The sequence below is a fragment of the Bufo bufo genome, chromosome 1 (genome assembly GCF_905171765.1).
Source record: "Bufo bufo chromosome 1, aBufBuf1.1, whole genome shotgun sequence".
Classification (NCBI taxonomy): Eukaryota; Metazoa; Chordata; class Amphibia; order Anura; family Bufonidae; genus Bufo; species Bufo bufo.
Genome location: NC_053389.1, coordinates 615,428,441 through 615,455,291, shown reverse-complemented (window position 1 = coordinate 615,455,291; position 26,851 = coordinate 615,428,441). Strand labels below are relative to the sequence as shown.

General features: G+C 45.9%; 1 protein-coding gene across 2 annotated transcripts in view; it reads right to left on the bottom strand.

The window, feature by feature from the left end:
• Positions 1 to 979: 979 nt before the first annotated feature.
• HMG20A (high mobility group 20A) overlaps positions 980 to 26,851 on the bottom strand; it is a 40,961-nt gene continuing 15,089 nt past the window's right edge. The window contains exons 4-10 of one of the 2 annotated variants that reach the window (XM_040413716.1): positions 25,472 to 25,604; positions 24,758 to 24,973; positions 10,794 to 10,926; positions 10,502 to 10,533; positions 6,449 to 6,524; positions 6,127 to 6,342; positions 980 to 1,367 (exon numbers count right to left, since the gene is read on the bottom strand). In XM_040413716.1, the coding sequence (XP_040269650.1) occupies positions 1,231 to 1,367; positions 6,127 to 6,342; positions 6,449 to 6,524; positions 10,502 to 10,533; positions 10,794 to 10,926; positions 24,758 to 24,973; positions 25,472 to 25,604 (943 nt within the window). In that variant the 3' untranslated portion in view covers positions 980 to 1,230. The remainder of the gene's footprint in view (positions 1,368 to 6,126; positions 6,343 to 6,448; positions 6,525 to 10,501; positions 10,534 to 10,793; positions 10,927 to 24,757; positions 24,974 to 25,471; positions 25,605 to 26,851) is intronic. The other variant, XM_040413717.1, reaches the window with a different exon arrangement.

The window sequence follows — 26,851 nt, the reverse complement described above, 5'->3', positions numbered from 1 at the left end:
CCCCTGTAAGGCTTCATTCAGACGTCCGGATGCGTTTTGCGGATCCGATCCATCTATCAGTGGATCCGTAAAAATCATGCGGACGTCTGAATGGAGCTTTACAGGGGGGTAATCAATGACAGGGGGGGTAATCAATGACAGGGGGGTAATCAGGGAGTCTATATGGGGTGATCACCACAGTCATTGATCACGCCCCTGTAAGGCTTCATTCAGACGTCCGGATGCGTTTTGCGGATCCGATCCATCTATCAGTGGATCCGTAAAAATCATGCGGACGTCTGAATGGAGCTTTACAGGGGGTTGATCAATGACAGGGGGGTAATCAATGACAGGGGGGTGATCAGGGAGTCTATATGGGGTGATCAGGGGTGATTAGGGGCTAATAAGGGGTTAATAAGTGACGGGGGGGGGTGTAGTGTAGTGTAGTGGTGCTTGGTGCTACTTTACTGAGCTACCTGTGTCCTCTGGTGGTCGATCCAAACAAAGGGGACCACCAGAGGACCAGGTAGCAGGTATATTAGACGCTGTTATCAAAACAGCGTCTAATATACCTGTTAGGGGTTAAAAAAAAAACACATCTCCAGCCTGCCAGCGAACGATCGCCGCTGGCAGGCTGGAGATCAACTCTCTTACCTTCCGTTCCTGTGAGCGCGCGCGCCTGTGTGCGCGCGTTCACAGGAAGTCTCGCGTCTCGCGAGATGACGCGTATATGCGTGACTGTGCGCAGGGCTGCCACCTCCGGAACGCGATCCTGCGTTAGGCGGTCCGGAGGTGGTTAAATATTGCGGTTGGTTGCTGTGGGCATGAGGCTCACACTAGGGACTTACGTCACTCACAATTTGAAGATGTGTAAGCCAGTGTGAAAGATTTGGGAGGCAACACTGGGTATTGCAAGCAATTAAAATTAGAAAGAAAAAAAAAAAATATATAATAATAAATTACAAAAAGGGTAATGTGTAACACGACACGTTTGGTTTCCACTAAAAGGGATGTTTACTTTGAATAGTGTTAAGACAGCATACACCAAGCGAAAACAGCAATCATTATTTATTCACATACTGCATGCAGTGCTGCAAACCGTTAGCGGCATAGGGGAAGAAGGACTAGATTACATCTGCTCCAGTCCTCAGAGTTCCCTCAACAGTTTTGCACCACTGTGGCTAGACGCCTTCTTTCTGCAGAGGAGATCACCAGAAGGTCCTCAAAGTGTCAAGGATGCGAGATTCCTCTTCAACCTTCCAGCTGACTTAACACTTCTCGGACGCCAGATATTAGCGCCTCGCTTTCCTTGGGATGCGTAAGCATAGCACTTTGCAGGCGGCTCATGTAAGAGTCAATAGTCTCCTGGGTTGGGGTCTCATTAGTACCTGGGCAAGGGAGGGAGAACAAGGACATTACATTAGACTGGCTTCACCTACCTTGCCAAACTTTAGATACAAATATTAGCAATTTCACCAGGTGTTAATGCTCTATTCATGTCCATCTTTTCCTCCATTTACAGCAACATTAAAGGGGTTGTCTCTCGTCAGCAAATGGCATTTACCATGTAGAGAAAGTTAATACAAGGCACTTCGGGTACTTTCACACTAGCGTTTTTTTAGAATCCTGCAGGCAGTTCCGGCAACATAACTGCCTGCCGGATCCGGCAATCCGTATACAAACAGAAAAATTTGTTGCGGATCCGTCTCATCTGGAATAACGGATCCGGTATTTAATTTTTTTTTTAAAGATCAAAAAAGAGAAACCCGCTCCTCCTATGTCCCGGCGCATGTGCATACCGGAAAACCGGATCCGGCGATGTGACAATTTCCAGAACACTTGGTACTGGATCTGGCATTAATACATCTCTATGGGGATTTTGGCCGGGAAAATGTAAAAAATAAAAAATATTTAAAAAACACAGCATGCTGCGGTATTTTGTCTGGTCAAATACCGTACAAGGGACGGAACAGAAGACATCCTGATGCATTAGGACAAAACTGATGCGTTTGTTTCCAGTATTGAGACCCTTTACCGGATTTCAATACCGGAAAAGAATAACGCTAGTGTGAAAGTACCTTAACTAATGTATTGTGATTGTCCATATTGCCTCCATTGCTGACTTCATTTATTTTTCATCACATTCTACACTGCTCGTTTCCAGGAGTTACAACCACCCTGCAATTCAGCTGCGGTAGTCTTGCATGCACACTATAGGGAAAAATGCTGGCCTCTCTAGTGGCCGGAACTATCCCGGTTACCTCGTATCTGCACTGCAGCAGTGGCCAAAACCCCTGGATATGAGCAGTGTACAATGAGATGGAGGCAATATGGACAATCACAATACATTAGTAAGTGCCTTGTATTACCTCTCTCTACATGATAAATGCCATTTGCTGAAGTGAGACAACCCCTTTAAAAAGAACAAAACAGGCAGGAATGTGTGCGGAAAAAAAACAAAAAAAAACAAACAAAAAAACCTCACTTCTTGAAAGCAGCTCCGTTCCAGTGCCAAGGGTCCCGTCCCTGCTGCTACTGAGTTTCTGTAGTCAGATGCCACTTGTGGATACGTCACCACTGAGGATAATGAATGGCAGTGTACGAGACCACAAACAGGGCGTCACACTTATCTGCCAGGGACGGGAGACTCGCTGCCGTGGCATGAATTTATTTTTCGCAGTGTGTGGATGAGTATGATTATAATCTCAACCACACTGTTGGTTCTGAAAGGAATATTTCACATGTAGCAATTAAGGTGCAGTTTCCACATTGGGGAAAAAATACATATGGTTTTGCTGTGATTTCTATGCAGATGCTGCTTTTAAAGATGGAACACATTTACTTACATGTTTCACCTGTAAAAAACCTCATCACAAACCGTGCCGAAACCACATGTTTTTTTCCCCAATTGGGGTTTAACCACCACTTAACAGCTGCATATGAATATACCCTTAAGGCCCCTTGCAGACGAGCGTGTCCGGATGCGTCCCGGTGCATTGCGAGAAACCAGCGCGAGTAGGTACGCAATTGCAGTCAGTTTTGACTGCGATTGCGTTCCGATGTTCAGTTTTTATCATGCGGGTGCAATTTGTTTTGCACGCGCGTGATAAAAAACCGACTGTGGTACCCAGACCCGAACTTCTTCACAGAAGTTCAGGTTTGGGTTAGTTGTAGTGTAGATTTTATTATTTCCCCTTATAACATGGTTATAAGGGAAAATAGCATTCTGAATACAGAATGCCAAGTAGAAAAAGGGCTGGAAAGGTTAAAAAAAAATAAAAAATAATTTAACTCGCCTTAATACACTTGTTCACGCAGCCGGCATCTCTTCTGTCTTCTTCTGTGAGCAATAGGACCTTTGATGATGTCACTGCGTTCATCACAGGTCCTATTCCTCTCAGAACAAGACAGAAGAGATGCCGGGCTGCGCGAAGCAAGTGGATTAAATTATATATATATATATATATATATATATATATATATATATATATATATTTTTTTTTTTTTTTTTTTTTTAACGCCTCCAGCCCTATTTTACTATGCATTCTGTATTTTCTCTTATAACCATGTTATGTTATAAGGGGAAATAATAATGATCAGGTCCCGATAGTCACCTAGCAACCGTGCGTGAAAAATCGCACCGCATCCGCACTAACTTGCGGATGCTTGCGATTTTCACGCAACCCCATTCATTTCTATGGGGCTTGCGTTACGTGAAAAACGCACAAAGAGGAGCATGCTGCGATTTTCACGCAACACACAAGTGATGCGTGAAAATCACTGCTCGTGTGCACGGCCCCATAGAAATGAATGGGTCCGGATTCAGTGCGGGTGCAATGCGTTCAACTCACGCATTTCACCCGCACTGAATACTCGCCCGTGTGAAAGGGGCTTTAAAGGCGGTTTCCACCTTTTGGATACTGATGACCTATCCTCTGAATAGGTCATCAATATCAGATGGTGGGGTCCAACACAGATGGAGACAGAAACAAAACAGCTGACGGAACCAGAAGACTCGGTAGCGGCCGTGCCAGCGTACTGCAGCTAGGCGCCCATTCACATTTTACAGCCATATTTTTCATAAACACAGATCCTATTCACGTGAATGGGAGCAGAGCTACAGTACGTCGACACTGCTTTTATCTGAGTATAGGTGATCAGTATCTAAGAGGTGGAAAACCCCTTTAACCGCCGTCTACATACACACACACACACACACACACACACACACACACATTGTGTCTGGCCTTTTTTTCTCACTTGCCTTTTTCTCTATACCGCAAGCATTTTATTAGAAAAAAAAATGGCACTAGGCAAAAAAATAAAATAAAAATGATTGTGTCCTGTATTTCATATTTCCCACAGGCTTTCAGTTAACACCTGGAGACAGCATTTTTTAGCAAAAAAATAAATAAAAATGCCACAAAACACATATGTTCATCCTGCCAACTTTTTTGTTGCTTTTGTTTTCTGGCTTGTAACTAACATCATGAATGTCATGTGTTTATTCAGAGATTTTCTCTTTTTTCTTTAAGGATAAATCTATGGGAAGTCCAATCAAAAGATCACGGTCGGTACCACTACATGTCACATGGAGCAGTAGAGCTGTGTTTGATTTTCACTCTGGTGGTGCACAGCGGAACAAAGAAAAAACGTTTACCGACTGGCGAGTGCCATGGATCTAATTTTCTCTTTCTATTAGATAAATCTATAGGATGCAAAAAAGAAAAGAATGCAATATCTAGCACATGCTGCGTTGCCCCAGTGTGCTTCCTATATTGCTTTACAGCTAACATCTGAGTGCCCTTTTTTTTGTTGGAAACAAATGGAAAAAAATAAATAAAAAAAAACTAAGAACAAAAACACTTTCCTAAAAATTCTATGTGTAAGGTCACCTGCACATGTTGCAGAATACGCATGTTTTTTTCGTACAGACCAGGTGTGCTCAACCTGCGGCCCTCCAGCTGTTGCAGAACTACAACAGCTGGAGGGCCGCAGGTTAAGCTTCCCAGGTATAGACTAACGTGTGGAAAAACCGCAGGGTAGTACAACACCAGCAAAGTGTATGAGATTAGACAAATCTCATGAACACTTTGCTTCTATTTATCCGTTAAAACATTGACCTGCCGTGCAGATTTAGAAATCTGCAGTATGTCAATTATGTTTACGGATCTTTTGTGCAGATTTCACTCTTTTCAAGGTTCAAATCTATGGCAAAACCACATCAAATACCGCAATTATGTAGTGAGGTTTTTGGTGCAGAAATGCACAGATATCTACACGAAATCCAGATGTGTGCAGGTACCTTAAGTCTGGACTCGCACAGGTTTTTTCTTGCAGCCAGGTACTACTATAGTGAAACATAATATGTGGTGCATAAAAAGGGATTTTGCTGTCGAAGTTGCAGGGTGTTTTTCTTTCCCCCAAAAGGCATGCTCTAGCATGGATTTTTTTTTTTCCTTGTCAGCTTCTCTATAGGACCTGAAAAGTGCATATTTTCATAAATTTTTAAAAAAATAAAAAAATCTAACAGAAGTGAGTTTGGGAGGGAATGAGAAACGTCACCTTCCTGATGGATCCACCTCTGGCTTTGACTAAATCAGGATTGTTTTTTCCCTTAGCCCTCGTCTCTGTTCATATTCTTTAAAGAGGTACTACTATTAGAAACATTTAAGGCAGATCGCTAGGATATGGAATAAAAGTTATATAGGTACAGGTCACACAGTCCCACTCCCATCTCCAGAGAGAAGGGAGAGCAAGCTGCGCATGCGCAGTCACCCTTCAAACACCCTTCCAAAAATTTTCAGAAGCCTCACAGTTGTGAATGGAAGGTGGCCGCACTTGCTCTCTATTCACTAAAATGGGAGTTTCAAAAATAGCCGAGCGCGTTTGCCGGCTATTTTCGGAAGTTCCATAGCAGAGCATGGAGAGGGAACATGTATAAGAGGTAATCTCCAATCACTTTAGGGCAACATTCTGAAGATAGCAGCCAATTCAAAGGTGGGGCCCTCACCTATGTTACATTTATTGCAAATCTCTGAGTTATGCTATAAACGTCCGAGAGGGGTTTATGAATGATGCAGAATAGTGTAAAGCAAAGCTTATAGAAAACACAGCACATGGCATAAAACAAATGAATTCACACACCTGGAATAGGGACAGTCCGTAAGTAATGTGTAAGTGCCTGGCGGACATTTTGTAGGTGTTGCTGGAGCAGAGTGTTTCTCCCCTGTTCTTGGTTGAACTCTGCCTCTAGTCTCTGAACGGCAGATCTCATGCTTTCCACATGTTTCTGTAATGCGGCATTTCGCTCCTCAAACTCCATGTTTGATTTTCGGAGCTGTCTTAGCTCTGCTTCTCGCGCTAAAGATGGGATGATGGACAACACCAGAATAAGAGCACAACATGTGAAGCCCGCTTCTACCAAAAGAGAATCGCCAAGATATTAAGCCCCCCAAATAAATCCTACCTTTGCTGTGATTCAGAAATTCCTCAGTGAAGATTGGAATTTCAAACATTGGTCTTTCCTTCAGAACCACGTCTTTCTGAAAGCACATGAGAATAAGATGGAGAGAAGAGTGTATGAGGAGGTGGGCTAAGTATGGAGGTGGTCATCAACGCACCAGTGACAGAAATGTGCTGCAGAACGGAGAGATATGATAAGAAGTGGGGTGAAACATGGGGAGGAAAGGCCTGTACACACAAACGCAATAACGGCATTAAGTGGGCTTACTGAAAAACAATACGGCACAAGGTGAGAAATGAAATCATATGACAAGAGCGCTGAATATATGAAAAAAAAACCTTATGGGTAGATTTATTAAAACCGGTGTAAAGTGGAACTGGCTTAGTTGCCCATAGAAACCAATCAGATTCCACCTTTCCTTTTCCAAAGGAGCTCTGAAAAGTAAAAGGTGGAATCTGATTGGTTAGTGTTGGGCAACTAAACCAGTTTCCCTTTCACTAATTTTGATAAATCTACCCTTAAGAATTTAGAAAATAGATAACTAAGACTAGGGAATATTGCCTTAAGAATGGGAATAAGTGTATGTTCTCCTTTAAACACAACTGTACACTTTATATATGAAACCATCTAAAAGGCTGAATAAAATACATCATGCACGGATCATTCACTACAGCCTTTATGAGGGGTGGGATCCCATGTTGCAGTCAGTGTGGCCAAGAGCCTAGGGCTGGTGCAGTTTGCAAAGGAATTGAGTGTTAAAGCAGTTTACCGAGTAATTTCATTATTTGCCCACCACTAGAAAATGGGATAAAACTACAAGGACGCCATAGTCACCAGTTGAATCCCCAGATGCTTCCTTCCTTGAGTCCAGAGATCAGCATCTTTCAGCACTCCAGCTGCTGTGAAACTACAACTCCCAGCATGCACATTTACTCAGCTATTCTTGGAACTGCCTTAGAAGTGAAAGAAGGATTCTGGGAGTTGCAGTTTCAGAACCGCTGTCGTGTCGGAGGTTGCGGATCCCTGCTCTAGCCCTTCAGAACAGTCTTGCGTTTACATGGCTGCAGTGGTGACATGGTTGTAAACCACTGTATTAGATAAAAGACCAGGGAGGCCAGTGATTAGCTGCAGCAGTCATGTGGGGTATATGGGCCTCTTTAATTGGTTGTTGATTGTTCATAGCTGGGATGGCCAACCTGAGGCTCTCCAGCTGTTGTAAAACTACAACTCCCAGCATGCCCAGACTGCCTACAGCAGGGGAGTTGTAGTTTTACAACAGCTGGAGAGCCGCCGGATGGCCATCCCTGGTTTAAAGTGTGTGGCCATTTAAGGGGTAATTCAGTTTCATGAAACAGATTACCTATTCTCAGGAGAGCTTATCGATTTCCGATTGGCAGGAGTGCCGAGAGTCTGACCCCCACCAATCAGCTGCGCTCTCCAGTGTTTACCTGCACAATATCTACTCTGTAGTGGTGGTGCAGGGTAATTACAGCTGCTCATCTCACTGAAGCAAACAGGGGTGGAAGCAGACACCAGAGAGAATGCAGCTCTTGCACTAGCGCTGCAGCCGCTTCAAACAGCAGATTGGTGGAGGCATCAAGAGTCAGGTCCCCATCGATCTGATACTGATGACCTATATTGAAGATAGGCCATCAATAACAAAATCTCAGACAATCCCATTAACAATCAACAGGTTACCACTCAATTCCTTTGCAAACTGCACTGATTTAAAGATCTGAGGTAAACCATGACATGTTGAAGGGGATCTCCCACTGGGACCCCAACCAAACACTAGGCAGGGAGTCATAAGTCCTGTGCTCTGCCTCTGGAGGAGCTTGAATGGAGGGCTATGCAGCATGCACACTGCTGCTCCATTCAAAGAGTATGGGGCTGATGGAAACAGCCATACACATTTGTTTGATGGTAACACTGCAGCTCCTATATTACATGGGTTGTCTATGATAATACAAGGGGGTATTCCGCTCCGTGCTTGACTTTGGGAGTTCTGAATATAGCCTCTGGCTGTCTCATAGCAGCGAAACGGAGAGATGGCCACTCTCCCTTCACTCTTCACTTTGGGGGGGGGGGGGGGGGGGGTCTTCTTTTGGAGACAGGCGTAGAATCTACCTCTGGGACCCGCTCCTATCTGACATTGATAGCATATTCTAGTGATACATGTCATCAATGCCCCAGTGGGATTACCCCTTTAAAGTAGACATTGGGTCAGCTGAGAATGCTTAGAGATTTCAGCTCTAAAGCTTGGATGTGGCCCTAAACTACAATACAGGCTGCAACTATAAAACTATGGAGTATGTATCATGTAAATTCATTCTATTGAACTGTTAAATGGTCTTGAAAGGCAGTTATATACGTTACATGAGTCAAGTATTCTGCTAACCATTGGTGTAAATTTGTACCTTTTTGCATGGGATAATAAGCGTTGTAATGGTACCAAATATTCAACACTCCTACTCTTTACTCCTTTTATTTCAACCATGTCTTACCTACCAAAAACGTACGTGTGTGTGTGTGTGTGTGTGTGTGTGTGTGTGTGTGTGTGTGTGTGTGTGTGTGTGTGTGTGTGTGTAATACTACTTTACACTACCTCACCTGCAACTCTACTTTTACTATCCATAATGCTCAGTCACTTGCATGACTTGATCCATTTTTTAGATCTGCAGTACATTTGACTCCCATCATTTTTCTGTTATGTTCTTCTGATGTTTCCTTATACATAATGAAAGGAATGGTCAGAAAACTGGCCTAAAAAAGTTGCAAACTTTGGTGCCTGGTTTGTGCAAAAATGTGCAACTCTCGGCTGTTTTCCGGTCATGGGACTTTCCTGCTAGGTGGATGGGGCCTCCCACAACCCAACAAATCTACTATAATTCAGGGCAGAAACTGGTGCAAATTAGAAATTGAATCTATACCAGTACATTAGTTGGTGAAGATTTGATTGGCACACGGACAGCTGGAAGATATGACAAACTTACTAGAGTACACATTTTATTAAACAGGACCTGGCACCTCTGCTGACATGGCAGTTTTAACAACTACAGGCATCCCGTATGTATTAAAAATTCTAGAGTATCTATTCTTATGACTCTGTGATGTGCCATTTATTATTCCTGCTAGAAGTTATATATGAATTGTGAGCCGTCTGCCATAAAGATCTAACTTGGTGTTACCAGTTGAGGTGTCCCCCTACACAGTCTGCAACTATCCAATCAGTGCTGCCAGTTTCAGCCTGTGCAGGGACAAACTCCCCCAACCTGTGAAACCCAGTCTAACCTTTATTGAGGACTGTTGGCAATTCATATGTAACTTCCAGCAGGAATAATAAAAGGAATGGCACAACAGAGTAATAACAGAGGTTCCAGAATGATTATATAGTTACTAAAACAGATGCCAACTTGCCAAGTCCTTTTCAAGATTGGTATGAATTGCCAGTCTTAATAATTTGCCCCCAATGTGGTCTGAGACTTTTGAACTATCTGGATAGGTCATCAATATGTGATCAGTGGCAGGACCTCTGCTCATCAGCTGTTTGAGAAGGACCCGGAGCTCGCAGTAGCAACATGGCCTTCTAGCAGCTTTGCCTAGGCTATATGACGTCATGCTCATTGGTCACATGGTCTAGGAGCAACTCAGCCCCATTGAAGTGTATAGGCCTGAGCTGTGATACCAAGCACAGCTGCTATCAAATGGATGGCACTGAGCTTGGTGATACTGCAAGCGCCGGTGGCTTCTCAAACAGCTGATCTGCGGGGGTCTCTGGTGTTGGATCTCCACCGATCAGATACTGAAGTCCTATCCAGAGGTGAACAAAAAACTCGGAAAACCCTTTCAACTTTCTTTCCTTTGATTCAGTAACCAGTTGAGTCATTATTTTAGAATCTTCATATTGTCAGAGTTCATAAGCCCATGTTTTCCATTCTTTAACAATCCTTAACCCAGGAAAGAGGACTTTCTGCAGGTCAGAGTTAAGGTCAGTCAGAAAATCACAGTTGTAAAAAAACATGTATACGGGGCTTAATTATGGAGAAGAATCCTCACCTCAGGGTCACTGGAGATTGTACGGGATCCTTCTAAAAATAGAGAGAGGAATCATGAAGGAAATTCTCTCTTTTGAGCCATTGAACATATACTGAATCTAACTGACAATACTGAAATCAACTCTCCATCTCATAAAAGCAGCTCCATGTCAAACTAGACACACACCACCTGTCATTCTAGCCCTTCACCAAAAGCCATCTGCCTTTCTTCACCCCCTGCCTTTCAGACACACAAGCCCTTCACCCAATCTGTGGGAGCTCTCAACCCCAACTTCTTTCTCACCACACCTCACCCTGCCTCTGCTGCCTCCCCTTCTGACGACTCTGTGCCTTGCGGCTGTAAGATCGGTAGGCCTCTGTTTTCTGATACTGCTGCAGTTCCTTTGTATACCGTTCCTTGTCTCTTTCCGCTTCATCCAGGTAACGCTAGAACAACACATATAGCTCAGTGCTGGTGGAGGCGGAGAGAGTTTACGGGGATAGGGCAGACAGAAAAGTCTAGGGACAGGTAGGTGAAATAGAGAACAAGGAGATTGAAGACTGGATGCAGATGGAAAGATTAGACACAGACGAGGTCGTGAATAGGGCATGTAAAGAAACAGTCATTTTAGGCTTGAAGGGATTAGAAAATTAAATTCAGAAGAAAAACAATGTTGTTGGAGAGCAAATTTATTTTAATGATAGAAAATCTAAAAACAAACAAACAAACTGCTAACTCAACAATGAGATGCTTACAAGACTGTAAACATAAACCCCTTAGGACACTTACCATCTTCTTCATGGTCCTGATAAGTTGTCATTTACGCTTTGGTTGCATTATTACACATGAATGGAAGAACATAATCTATTTACACATTTGTATTTTTGTCAGTGCTGTGCGATGTTACATACTCTGCATGCAGGACACAGCAGTAAACCAGAACTGCTGCCCCTTCATCCTCAGGATGGGTACAGGTCCCAGAGGCTGGATGCCCACTGATCACAAAGTGATTGCATATCCTAGCCGTATACCCTCCCATGGGAATACTACTTTAAAGGGGAGACTTCTACCATCTGGTCAGTGGGGTTTGACACCCAGGACGATCAGCTGCTTGAGACGGCACCAATACTTGCAGTAGAGCCTCGGCCTTCTCTCAGCTCACCAAGCACAATGCTGTACATTGTGAAGAGTTTGTGCTTGGTATCACAGCTCAGCCCCATTCACTTTTGTGGGACTGAGCTGTGTCAAGGCCATGTGACCAATGAACGTGACATCATATAGCCTTGGCTAAGCTGCGAGTAGGCCACGGTACTACTGCAAGCACCGGTGCCTTCTCAAACAGTTAAACGGCCAGGGTCACAGGTGTCTGACCCCCACCGATCAGATAATGATTACCTATCCTGCAGATTCTTCATCTGTATAGAAGTATCGGAAAGGGTTAATTACTTTTACGGTACCGGTAACTGGATTTTCCAATAGCCTCCACAACGGCACTCTCAGGAGGGTGTCCTCGCCTCCCCAGGACAGGAAACAACGTAGAAGCTCAAGTTTAAAAGGCCCCCTCCCTTTACCTGATTCAGTTAATGACATAGGACTCGTAAGTAATGCAAGAAGTGTATCGAGATATTCAACAATATAATCCAACATAAATCAGGTCATAAACAGAAAAAGGGGTAGGGAAAGCACCAGTGCCATTGTGGAGGCTATTGGAAAATCCACTTACGGTAAGAGTAATTAACCCTTTTCCCCGGCGCCTCCACAACAGCACTCTCAGGAGGAGTAACAGAAACAAATAATTTTAGGGTGGGACTACCGCAGATAACACTTTTCTGCCAACTGCTAAATCATAGTTATGGAGCACATCCAACTTGTAATGTTTGAAAAAAGTATTCGCGTTTGCCCATGTGGCTGCCCTGCATATCTGTTCCACAGACGCCAAGGCAGATACCGCCCTGATAGAGTGAGCTTTTATCCCCCAAGGGGGAGTCAAGTTCTTCTGCAGATATGCAATGGTACTCTTGCTTGCTGCCGATCCTTTATGCTGGCCTTGATATTGAAGATGGTCTGAGTTCCTGAATTCCTTGGAGACATCCAGGTATGTTAGTATGCATCGTCTTACATCCAGATTATGATATCTTTTATCTATTTAGGAGGATGGATTTGGACAAAAGGATGGTAAGCATACCTCTGGAGATGGAACCTGGAAACAACCTTAGGTAGAAACATAGGGGTATGCCTGAGAACAATACTATCTTCCAAAACCGTGAGGTAAGGTGATCTACAGGAAAAGGCCTTCTGGCCGATGCGATTGCCAATAAAAAAGGTGGTTTTGTATGTTAAAAGTTTTAGTGGAATATCCTGTAAGGGTTTAAATGGTACATCCATCAGAACTTCAAGCACCAGGTTTAAATCCCAAGGAGGTATAATGGAATGAACAAACGGAAACCGCCTTGTCACGCCTGTTAGGAATCATTTTATATGGCGCAGGTCTGCCAACTTTATTTCTAGAAAGTTACTCAATGCTGATATTTGCACTTTAAGGGTGCTTGGTCTGAGTCCCTTATCCAGGCCGGATTAAAGTAAATCCAATATAAGAGGAACATCAGGGTCTCGACTGTTATACCATCTATTCCCTGCAAATTTTAAGAAGGCTTTCCACGTTCTTGAATAGATTTTTTGAAGTTGTGTCCTTTTTACTCAACAAAATAGTGGAAATCACTGGCTCCGACAGACCTTTTTGTTTTAACATAACTCGCTCAGTTTCCAAGCTGTAAGATGTAACTGAGATACACTTGGATGGGATACTGGTCCCTGATATAGCAGACCTGGATACGAGGGGAGAGACCAGAATTTCCCCACCGCGAGATCGAATAGGAGAGGAAACCAGGATCTTTTCGGCCAGAAGGGTGCTATCAGTATCAATTGCGCTCTTTCCTCCATCAATACTCTTGGAATTAAACTGAAGGGCAGAAAAGCATAAAGTAGACCTACTGACCAAGGGGCAGACAGAGCGTCTACAATCAGAGGTTGATCCCAAACGGAGAGGGAACAGAACTTTTCTACTTATTTGTTTTTCCGATACGCAAAAATGGTCCACGGTCTGGGTATCCCATTTTTTTTTTATATCTGTTTGAAAATGTTGGTGTCTAGTGACCATTCCTACATACAAACCAACAGAAAAAAAATGACGTGTTAAACAAGCAGGAAGTGCTCAAACCCATATGCAGTTGTGCATGTGTATACAGGGGAGCAAATCCTGCACTTTTAGCCCGTTGCTAATGGAAATCCCCAGCAAAAATGCATACAGTGGAGGATGCCCGCAGCAGACCACAATAGACATCCTACACAAGATAGCAATTATGTGGCTGTGATAACCAATATAACAACATTTGCAAAACCAGGTGCACTCTGCGGTCTTACTAAACCCTCATACTGATGTTAAAATTGAGAGATTAGCCAAGATATCCTACTGTGGAGGACATGTCTGAGCCCGAGCACCGCGCCAAGGTTTCTCAAATAGCTCAGGACCTAACACTCACTTACCTGTGCCGTATGGGCAATACCAGGAGCCGGTGGTATCAGCCAGTCTTGAATGTGGGACTCGCAGACTCCTCCCATTGCAAGCATGGCTACATGCTGGAGGTAACTGGTGAATCGGACCTTACGCTCCTGTAATTTGCCCACTGGCCCCTGGTATTGCCCATACGGCACAGGTAAGTGAGTGTTAGGTCCCAAGCTATTTGAGAAACATTGGCACGGTGCTCGGGCTCAGACATGTCCTCTACAGTAGGATATGTTGGCTAATCTCTCAATTTTAACATCAGTATGAGGGTTTAGTAAGGCCACAGAGTGCACCTGTCTTTGCAAATATTATATTGTCTAGTAACCATTCTCCTTCTTTCAAACATTCCCTGCTGAGAGAGTCTGTTTTCTCTTTGCCTTTTAAATGGACGGCAGTCAAAGAATTCAGTTTTTTTCTGCCCAAGGGAAAAAAATAAAAAATTCCCTGAAAGATCTCGCAGTTTTGCTTTTTGTCCCTCCTTGCCTGTTTAGATAGGGCACAGTGGTGGAGTTGTTGGACAGAATCTTTACATGTTGGGATCTTACAGTCGATTGTAGAGAGAGAAGTACCTTAAAGACTGCCATCAGCTCTTAAATTGGAGGATGCTGCCTCCATCTTTTGACTCCAAATACCTTGTACTACTTGATCTTTGGTGTGTACCCCCCATCCTTGACTGTTGGCGTCGGTTGTAATAACGACTTTATTTGTATGTCGCCAGAATACTCCTCTTTAAAGATTTTTTCTGATCTTCCACCAAGGGAGAGACAGTTTTATTTTTAGATGAACCTTTATTCTTTTGTCTAGGTTGTTTTGATTTCCATCCCAGGTTTTTAGGAGAAACGTTTGTAGTGTCCTTGTGTGATGCTGGGCCCACCTAAATGCTGGAATTAAGGAAGTTAAATGGCCTAATAGTGTCATGATGTCCCTGATGGGCACTATTCTGGACTCGCAAAATAGCGAGAACTTTTGAGAGAGGGAAATCTGTTTCTCTTGAGGGAGGAAAGACATAAGATTGTGGGAGTCCAACATGACACCCCAAAAAATTTTTTTGCCGACTGGGAACTAGGTCTGATTTTTCTTTGTTTATCAAGCAGCCCAATTCTTTGTACAATCTGCAGATGAACCTGGAGCTCTTGAAGGGATGGGGCTGCCACCAAAAAAATCGTCCAGATATGGGAAGATCAATATTCCCCGAAGATGAAAAAAAAAAAAAAAAAACACTAGTCACTTTCAGGCCAAGGAAAAATCTTTAGTCTGCCTGCTACTTAAAATTTGGCACCATTGCGAGGATTTTGCAGTAGCTTCTGGAGTGAACAGAAAACCTCTCCCCTTTCCTTTAGGGGGTTGCCATTCCCAGAGTCCTCTTTTCTCTTTTGGGCTGATCTGGTTCTTTCCCCGATTCCGAAAGGACAGTCTTTGTTGGTAGAACTTAAGAGTCCGAAGGAAAGCCTTTTATCTTGTCTGATGCCTTTTCCAGAATATCATCTAAAACCGACCCGAACAACTTATGCTCCATTCCGTGTGAGGGGGATAAGTCGACTATTTGAGCTGGCGTCTCCAGACCAGGATCTGAGCCATATAGCTCTACGTGGGGAATTTGAGAGGGCTGAGGATCTAGCGGAGAGCTTTACCAGATCTGCAGAGGCATCAGACAAAAAAAAATAATAATTGAGGCCTGCTTCAGAATAGGGATGAAGGCTAGGATTTCCTCTCTGGGAGTACCTGCCAATTGTGTTAAGCAGACAGATATTGATCTGGAAGTACAGGTAGCCACTATACTGGGTCTTAGCATAGCCGTGTTAGTCTCCCATGCCCGTTTGAGAAGACCCTCACATTTTTTGTCCATCAGGTCTTTTAAAAGGCCCATATCTTCAAAGGGCAGAGAACTCTTTTTTGATATGCGGGCAACAATTTTGGGAGTTTTATCCCACAAAGCTGAATCTGATTCTGCAAAAGGGATATTTCCTCTTAACGGCATTTGGAATTGTATTTCTCTTTTTGGGATCTTTACATTCCTTAGCGATCAACATTTTTATGTTATTATGGATGGGAAACACTTTTCTTTTCTCCTAGCCCCTGAAACATATTGTCTTGAATCGTTTGAGGTTCTTTTAGGTCCTCAATCTTCATAGCGGCTCTTATGGTTTTTAATAATTTTTCCGTATCTTCAGGGACACAGAAAAGGTTTACTCCGAACTGTCCTCAGAAAATTCATAATTTGTGTCTGAGAATATTTCCCCATCATCAGAGTCTGGTTCATATTGAAAATCCAACATCTGTGATCTTTGTGAGGTTGATGGGGGGGGGATATGGTGGTAATCTCAAGTCTATTACCGCTTTTACTTCTTCCTTAATCATATTTTTAATGGATTCTAGGAAGGATGGGAATTCTTCGGTCACTACATTGTCCATGCACCTAGAACAAAGCGCCTTTTTAGTTTTAGACGGCAGAGTTTTCTTGCAAACTGCACACTTTTTCCGCCCTGATTCTCCGCCAGAGGATTTTATGGTGCTGGCCTCCCTGCCCTATAAAGGTAATAGGGCAATAGCAAAAAAAAGCTAAATTAGGGTCCAGCACCAACACCAGTGGAAGAATGCTGAAAATATTGTGCCACTCCCACTCTAATAGCAGAGGTAACACATAAGGCACAATACTGGAAGGAGGTTTTGGGCGGCAGAAAGATCTACAGGCTTGCAGGGCACGTCTGTAACTTCCAAAAGGAGCTGACATTCTGCACGTGTCAGGAGACGCAGGCTTGCTGCGTTCCTTGCTTCCCGACACTCCACTTGATATCCGCCAGGCCTCTGACGTCATGTGCTGGCGGAAGTGACGATCAGAGGCCTAGCAAACAGAACTCTCGGCCTCAGAGAATCCCGGCCTGAATGCGCATGTGCGCGATCCCTCGCTCCCCGCCGTACAAGGATACTGGGGAACGGATGCCCGGGGCTGCATTCCCTGAAGGACTTACGCCAAAGGACCGGGGAATAGAGTTTTCTGTCCTGGGGAGGCAGGGACGCCCTCCTGAGAGTGCCGTCGTGGAGGGGCCAGGTAAAAACTCCTTTAAAGGGCATCTGTCACCAGATTTGTACCTATGAAACTGGCTGACCTGTTACATGTGCATTTGGCAGCTGAAGGCATCTGTGTTAGTCCCATGTTCATATATACCCACATTGCTGAGAAATTGATATGAGAGGTTGATATGAATATGAACATGGGATCAAAACAGAAAACTTGGCTGCCAAACAAACATGCAACAGGTCAGCCAGTTTCATGGGTGCAAATCAGCTGACAGACAGCCTTTAAGATCTACTTCCAAGCCAAGATAATTGGATTTTTTGTACTCACCGTAAAATCCTTTTCTCGTAGTAGGCATTGGGGGACACAGCACCATGGGTATATGTCCAACTACCACTAGGAGGCACTAGACACAAAAAGTGTTGGCTCCTCCCCGTTGGGCTATACCCTCTCCACAGGCACAAGGCTATTCAGTTTGTACCAAAAGCAGTAGGAGAGAGAAAAAAAGCAAGGAACCAACAACTCCCGTACCGGGAAAGATCAAGAAACCAGCCCGGAAAATCGGAAGTAAAAACATAGGGTGGGATCTGTGTCCCCCAATGCCTACTACGAGAAAAGGATTTTACGGTGAGTACAAAAAATCCAATTTTCTCGTGCATGGCATTGGGGGACACAGCACCATGGGACGTCCCAAAGCAGTCCCCGAGGGTGGGAAAAGAACAGCCATGCCACCGGTTGGGTAAACAGGTGCAAGAGAACCACGTGACCCAACAGGAGAAAACACGGAATGGGCAAGAGGTTCCATAACAAGGAAGAAACCTCAAGGAAGAGTCAGTGAAGACTGTCAGCACCCCAGGAGAAAAGCCTGGAAGAAAATCCCAAATGCAAGAAGGCGGCAAAAGGGAACACCGAGCTCAGCCAAGGGCTGGAGAAAAAATTAGGACAGCACCGCGTGTTGGGACTACCTAACGCTCTAAATTGTCTCAGACCCAAAGAGCGAAAAAAAACTGTGGCCAACCCCTGATAGGCCAGGGGAGAAAGCTAACAAGGAAGTACTGGAAGCCAAATGAGTGAGTGAAGCCATAGCAAGGCTCACATGTGAAGGGAGCAGGTCTCCCCTCACCGCAAGGCAGGTGATGAAGTTAAGTGCCCTATTAAAAAGGCAAACCGCCAACCCTTGGAGAAGGAGGGGGTTGTAGGTAAAAAGCCAGGAAAAAAGAGTAAGACCTGCGTTCCAAAAACAGGAGACGAGGCACGAGCCTCTGAAAACAAGATACCACTGTGAAGCGTAAGACCAGAGGAAACTCTGGGCATGTGACGCATCAGGGAAAAAAGGAACCAGATACAGGCCCAGGAAATCTCAGCAGGACACACTGGACTGAAAGACATGGAACTAGAAGGAGAGTACTCCCAACAGCCTAAGGAGGAAAGGTTCTACAACAGGCGGAGGTCCCTCCCGAAGGAGACTATACGGCGGAATTGCAAACCGTAGCGCTAAACCACTCAATACCAGGTACTTGACGTGGGAGGATGGGAAAAGAGACACGAATCCCAAGAAGACCACAAGGCTATTGGGACCCAAAAAGGGAACAATCAACCCAGGCCCCGACCCCTCCAAAAAAAAAAAAAAAAACGATTGTCATGCAGAACCTGAGTGGTCAAATGAACGGGGACAGGGACTCCAGAAAGGAGTACCCGGAATGGGCTCACAAGGAACCAGGAGCTGAACCACCAGAAGACAACACAAGCCAGAATATCCAGGAAAGGCGAAATGAAACTTCCATAGGGGAAGGGACATTGGCCATGGAGAGGGCAAGTACAGCAGCTCGGGATGTACCACTAAATTGACAGACATCCATATGCATAAGGAATGCAGAAGTCGCCATGAAAAAGCCGGGAGAGACTACACAGAAATGTAGAAACCAGCTGCGACCGGCATACTGAAAACTCCCAGGGGGGAGAAAGTACCTGACAGGTGCAAACGACGGCAAGGTCCAAGGGGACTGCCCCTCTGACATGTAGTACAACTAAGCAGAGAATATAAGGGAATACCGAGAACACCTGGACCCAGAAGGAACTACGGGACCCTGTCCGATGCCAGAGCAATCAGCTGAAAAGTTACCTGCCAGGCAGGTGTGTGGCGCTCAGTGGTCCTGTCCCTGACCCGTCAGGGAGGACGTCCAGCGACGAAAAATGCCGATGACCCCGGAAGGATTCCATGTGGCGGAGGACATCCAGCGATGACCGAAAAACTGCTGCAGCAGCCGATGCTCACCAGCGACGTGCCCCAACAAGGTAGAAGATCCAGTGGAGATCCCTGTACTCCACCAGGAATGGGCCACTCTGTAATAGGAAACAACGCGAGTACTCCTCTATAACATGGGGTAACGCGAAGCGCAGCATACCGTAGTACCCTATAGAGATGGCAAGAGCACAAATGCCAACAACCACATGGCCATGGTGTAGGGAGCATGGTTGTATGTGGACCACCATGCAGATCAGAACAGATCAGCCATATACTGGAGCTACAATAAGTGGCACTAGACCGACAAGGTGGGGGTTGGGCTGGCCCACCCCTGCCAGATATGGTAACCATGCATATGCAGAACCAGGATGGCCTGTTGTAGACAGTGCCCTGAGAAGTACAAGGAGACCATTGAGCACGACAGATAACGGAGTGGAGATGTATGGAAGAACCAAAAGGGTGAAACCAACATCCGCAGCACAGATCAGAACCTGGGGCAGAAAACACCCAGTAATACAGAAACTGTATGGGCCACAGATTGCACCATAGGGCCCAGCACTTTGAGTAATACAACCACACGCCTAAAATATAGGGAAAGTGGCTGCATGTCTAAGGAGAGTGGAAACATAGCCACAGAATCTGGGAATGCAACATTTGGAGGGTACAGGTACTCAACCTGTAAAGTAGAAATATGGCTGCGTAGTGCAGATATGACCAGAAAGGTGTAATGGTTACAGCATCTGAGATGGTAGAGGTACTACCTTTAAGATCGGAGCAATGTGGCCACATGGTGCACCCTAGAACCAGGGAGGTGCAACAGCTACCGCGTTAGCAATGGTACCTATATTCCGCCCGGGAAGCGGAAAATAGGGCCGCACGGTACCACAAAGAACAAGACAGGTGCACACTACAATCAGGTAGGTGAAATGGCAACTGAAGGAGGCCCTCTATTTCGCCTGAAAAAAAAAAAAAAGGGAAACAGGGCCGCATAGTACACCATAGAGCCGGACAGGTGTAACGGCTGCAGCATCAGAGGCGGTGCAGGAACTCTACCTATGAAGGGAGTAAGATGGCTGTTTGGTGCACACTATGATGAGGTAGGTGCAATGACCACGGCAATTGGAGGAGGCCTCAATATCTCGTCCGGTAAGGGAGACAAAATGCCACATGGTACACCATAAAGCCAGACAGGAGCAACAGCATCAGGAGATGGTGCAGGTACTCTACCCATGAAGGGACCAAGGTGGCAGCTTGGTGCCGACTAGAACCAGACAGAGGCAATTCTACGGCAATAGAAAGTGGCCTCTATATCTCGCCCGTAGGGAGAAATGTTGCCGCATGGAACACAATAGAGCCCGCCAGGGGTATTGGCTACAGCATCGGAGATGGTGTAGGTACTCACCATGAAAAGGAGCAAAAAAGTCTGGGAACAGACAGGAGCAATTGCTACGGCAATTGAAGGAGGCCTGTATATCCCGCCCAGAAGGGAGAAATAGTGCCGCATGGAACACCATAGCGCCAGCCAGATGTATCGGCTACAGCATCAGGAGATGGTGTAGGTACTCTACCTATGAAAGGAGCACAGTGGCTGGGAACAGACAGGTGCAATCGCCACGGCAATTGAAGGCGGCCTGTGTATCTCGCCCGGAAGGGAGAAATAGTGCCGCATGGAACACCATAGAGCCAGCCAGGAGTAATGGCTTCAGCATCTGGAGTAGGTGTAGGTACTCTACCTATGAAAAGGAGCAAGGCGGATGGAAACAGCCAGATGTAATTGCTTTTCCTTACCAACCTACAGGAGGCGCTTGCCTAGAACAGGGACTCCCTGTTATGAGGTAGAGTGGCGAACACCAGCACCAGGATGGGGACCCGGTGGAAACACACTCAAATGTGTAGAGCATAGCCCCTGGTATAGGGGAACCAGGAAGGCTTGTCAGGTACAGCCTATGGCAGTGGTGCAGGTACCCCCCTGTTAAGGAGAAGGCGTACGTACCAGAGACACCAAGTAGGTGACTCATTATGCTAAACACTGGGACGGCTGCCTTACCTGTGCGGTTGAATACCTGTGCAGTCAGGGGAGCGCCATCCGAAAATCCACTAGAGGGGATACCAACCCTGGGTAGGAGAGGTTCCTCCGTGCACGTTAGTCTTGACCTCCCAGAGGGCTTCTGTATGGAGGAAGACCGCCTGATGCTCTGTTCCGAGGGAATCGGTGCAGAGGTGTCCCCAGAGGCAACGGATGGGGTGACAGGAAAGGATTCGTCACCAGCCTCAGGCCTGTCCTGGGGAGGACCCGAGGATGCCGAGGAGGGGTGGAATCCTGTTGAGACCACCCGAGGTTGTACTGTGAGCTACCCCTTGCCGGACCCGGTATCTGAGCATTCCTCATCTGCAGGGAGGACCCTGGGAGGGCATAGGTGGCCGCAATTGGATAGGTAGCGGTCCAGCGACTCCGCCAGAGATTGGGAGAGTCGGACAAGGTTCCCATGTTGACAAAGAGGGAGACCATTCAGAAGGGACCTACACAAAAGGATTTGGTCAGGGGACACAAAAGGGGTCTGGGAAGAGGTACTGCACACAAGCAGGGACAGGCCGACCGTATGGCAGCCTTCGTAGACAGCGGACGCACGTGACAACACGTGGCGATCCGAGGAGACCCTCATAGAGCAGCCAGCAGAGGCTGTCATTCTGGACCCGGATGCCATGTTCCCCAAAGAGGTGCTGCAGCAGCTATAGAGGCTGCAGGAGAAATGAAGCAATTGAGGAGGGGTGGGGGGGGGGAACGACTTGAGTGATCCCTATGTACAGCTTTAGCTGCCTTCACACAGTACATAGGACAATTAGGGGGTCTGCAGTTCCTTTAAAACTGAGGATCTATCCACTGGATAGATAACCCACAAGAGACCAGTAAAGGGTGGAGGAGATAGCCCCTCCCGAGGGCCGGGCGGGGTCAGAAAAGCCCGGGAAGCAAGGAGGAGGGGCCGGGAAGATCGCGGCCTAGCAGGCCCAAAAGCCGGGGCCTCGATTTATGAGGCGTCCGGGAATGGAGCAAGGGGGGCGGGGCGAATCGCGGCCGACCGAGGGGGCTTCCGGACCCACAAAACTAGGTGAGGAGGGTAGGAGGGGGGGAGCGACGCCTGGGGGTGGGCGGAACAGGGCAAACAGAGCACTTGGGAGCCGGGAACGGGCCATGGAAGATGAGGCCTAGTCCCTGCAAAAGCCGGGGACTAAAGTAGCGGGGAAGGCCCAGGAGAAGACTGTGTGGCCAGGGAGGGAGAAAAAAAACCAACCAAGGGGGAAGAGAAAGGTGGAGGAAGATGGAAGCTTCCCAGGACCCCCAGCTAAGGTGGATCCCACCCCCCTGGCCACAGGAGGGAACCTAACCCTGGGGCAGGTAGGGACAGGGCTACTCACCATCTGATGTCTTCGGGCGCCGCAGGGTCACCCCTTCGGCAGACTCAACACGGGAACCGTGGGAATGCCGGCAAGCCACTGCAGATGCAGTCTGTGGGGACTCAGTGACCGGCGATGGTACAGAAGTACGCGCCCGCAGGAGGGGCAACTAAAGTGGAACACGATGGAGCCCCAGCCTGCAGCAGGTATAACGGTGGAGATCACCTAGACCTGCAGAAGAGAGAAAAAATAAAATAAAAAAAATAAACAGCAGGACCTGCAAAAAAAGCAGGACAGGTCTGCCTCCTACGGACACTAGACAAAAAAACTGAATAGCCTTGTGCCTGTGGAGAGGGTATAGCCCAACGGGGAGGAGCCAACACTTTTTGTGTCTAGTGCCTCCTAGTGGTAGTTGGACATATACCCATGGTGCTGTGTCCCCCAATGCCATGCACGAGAAATGATCATCTAAAGCCTTAAGCCTACTACTATACTCCGAAGAGTGACTGCCTTTATAATTCAGACCTTGCTTGGATCCAAATCAAATAAATCTATGTGCCTAAATATACATAGCTGCCACCATTTATTAACTAGAGACATCCACAGAAGGTCTCCGATTTAAAATTTAGTCAGTCTGGCTTTGGACATGTCCTTCAAGCAATACAAGCAAGACACACTGAACATATTGTTTTGTGGGGTTCATGCAGCTGAAATACCAGATTGTTAATACGATTCAACCAAATAATTCTGTGCTAGACCAAGATTGTTTGGTCAAGTTTTTTTTTTGGCATCCTCCCATTCCATGAGCCTAAATTTACATTTTTTCCAATTGATTGAGGGCTCGATTATATTGATGTTATCATTGTCGTTAGATTTAAAAAAAAAAAAAAAAAAAAGGGTTTTCCCATCTGGGACATTGATGGCATATTACTAGGATATGCCATCAATGTCAGATAGTAGTGCGTCCCAGAGGTGGAACCAGATCTGTCTCCAGAATAGGACACCCTGAAGTGAAGGGAGAGTAGCCGTGCATGCAAAGTCACCCTCTGTTCACTGCTATGGGATTTCTGAAAATGGAAGAGCGCTGGCTCAGCTATTTACAGCAATCCCATAGTGGTGAATGGAAAGGTGTCCACACTTACACGGCTTGCTCTCCGTACACTGCTATACGACTCCTGAAAATAGCACAGCACACTTGCTCGGCTACACTCGAAAGTCCCATAGTAGTGAAAGGTGAGCCAGCTGCGCATGCGCGGTGCATTCTCCTTCATTTCGGGGTCCTTGTTCTGAAGATAGGAGGGGGTCCGAGAGGTGGACCCCCACCTATCTGACACTTATGGCATATCCTAGCGACCTGCCATCAATGTCTCAAATAATGAAGGAAAAAGTTTTTTTTTGGCTCTTTTCTTTAATACTTTTAAACATTTTATTTAACTTTTATTTATATTTTAGTGCCACTAGTGGACTTCAACATCCGATCTTCTGACCGCGTATATCATACACTGTAATACTTTTGTACTGTATTATGCCTGTCTGGCAAGACCTAATAGGTGTACTTTGATAATGGACACAGGGGCCAAATTTGTGGTCGATGGGGTGACAGAAGGAACCTGTCCCTCTGTCTAATCACTAAGAAGCCGTGGTCGCCACTAAGGGATTTAACTACTGGGATAGTGGTAATCACACGGACAGAGCTTCTCTGCTTGGGTTATCACAATGGCTTATATTTATGGCATTGTTTGGGCAATACATCCCCGCAGATCATGTATGTCATTTTGTACTAAGGGATTACTAGAGGGTTTCCTGGGCAGGGGACCTCTTCCCTCTGCTGTCCACACGCCCTAATAGACCATATGGAAAAAGGTTGTGATGACAGAACAACCTGTGTAAATGGTTTACCATCCAAATGAAAAATCACTAGAGTTACAGCTGCTATGACAAATACATAAGTGTGCACCATTGTATAGAATATGTTATTTAGTGGTAGAGAGATGTTGCTGAAGTTTGTTAGTGTGGCACTGAAGACTGACAAGACTATGGTAGACTGTAAAATTTGATCACCTGTTTCTCTTCAGCAGGCAACTTGCTCCATTCACTACCAACAATCCTGGTAATTTCTGGAAATGGGACGTCTGGACGCTCCGTTCTTAGCTGTTCCCTTCTTTCATTCATGAAGCGTACATATCCCGTCAGTGGAGCTTTAGGAGCATTGTTATCACGTGGGCTTCGTTTCCTCTTGCGTCCTTTAGTCCACCCTCCACGCCGAGGTCTTGGTTGCTGACAGCAGAAGATTATATGCATCAGGCATACAATATCCCTTATATGCTCACTTTCAATACAATTTATAGATAATATAGATACTGTGCATAGCTTCTATCTTTATCTTAAAGGGGTTCTCTGGGCTGGTAATGTAGATGACCTATCTTCAAGATAGGTCATCAATATCAGATTAGCGGGGTCCGACACCCCCGCTGATCAGCTGTATGAGGAGATGGTGCGCGCAGTGTGCACGTGCAGTCTCTCTTCCTGCTGCTGCTACGTCTAAGGCAAAGCAGAGATGAGAGATGGCACGTGCACACTGTCCGTGCCATCTCCTCATACAGCTGATCATCTGGGATGCCAGGTGTAGGACCCCCGCTGATCTGATATTGATTCCTACCCTGAGGATAGGTCATCAATATTAAAAGCCTGGAGAACCTCTTTAAGGTTTACTTACATTAGCAAAATCTAGTATTTGCATTCAGCTCCCCCCCTTCCTTTTTTTACCCCACTCACCTCTTCAACTGGAAGTTCCCCACTGTCTAACAATTGCTGCTCCACACGCTGAGTCTGGTTATCTTGCACTTCTTTTTGAGAGGTAGGACCATGAAGTCCTCCATGACTTTTTGAGGAATCTGCACTTAGGATCCTGAGAGACAGAAAGCATTACTTTCTTAACCATCTGTCATAAATTTTAAGGAAACTTGTCAGTAGCTTATGCACTAAAGCACCATCACTGGCTTATATTGTAGTTGATTAGTTTTCCAACCATGTCCCTATATGTATTGCTTCTTACTGCTTAACACCACATACATTGTATCTGGTACATATAGCACAGTAAGGGTTCATTCCCACGTCCGCAAGTGTTTTGCGTTTAGCCGGCCATGTGCTAGAAATGCCTATTCTTGTCCGTGGCTGCGAACCAGAACAGGACACGCACTCTCTTTTGTGGGTCAGCGGAATAGAACTACAGATGCAGACAGCACACGGTGAGCTGTGTGCATCTTTTGCGGGCCTATTGAAATGAACGGGTCCGCACCTGTTCCACAAAATTGCATACGGACGTGTGAATGAACCCTAAATCTGAGCAGTCTCCTTTTCTCTACATGCTGAGCCAGAAGCAGATTCAGCCCAGTAAGAGCTCATGCACATGATGTTGCCGTTTTTGCAGTCTGCAAATAGCAGATCCGCAAAATGCAGATGCCGGCTGCGTGCATTTCGCGGAACGAAACATCCTTGCCTCTACAGAATTGTCCTATCCTTGTCTGTAAAAACGGACAATAATAGGAGAAGTTCTATTATTTTGCGGGGCCACAGAACAGAGATACTTTTGCGTTCCCAGGAAAGTGAGTGGGTTTGTGTGCATGAGCCCTAATTGAATACTGCTTCTGACTGCACAAGTTCAGGCTGCAAGACTGTCTGTGATAATAACAAGGCTGGCAATGTGATGAGATGTTGGATTCATACATTACTGTGTCTGTATTAGGGCTGCACGATATGGGAATTTTGTGCGATTGCGATTAGGGCCCTAAAAATTGCGATAATGATGTGCGATGCGATATTTTAAAGGGAATTGTGCTAGAGGTCTATTTGCTTGGATTTTCCCATATGAGCCGCTGACGCGGCTGGGTATGACATAGTTATGTGGGGGATCTGTGGATGGCGCTGTTATGTGGGGGATCTGTGGATGGCGCTGTTATGTGGGGGATCTGTGGATGGCGCTGTTATGTGGGGGATCTGTGGATGGCGCTGTTATGTGGGGGATCTGTGGATGGCGCTGTTATGTGGGGGATCTGTGGATGGCGCTGTTATGTGGGGGATCTGTGGATGGCGCTGTTATGTGGGGGATCTGTGGATGGCGCTGTTATGTGGGGGATCTGTGGATGGCGCTGTTAT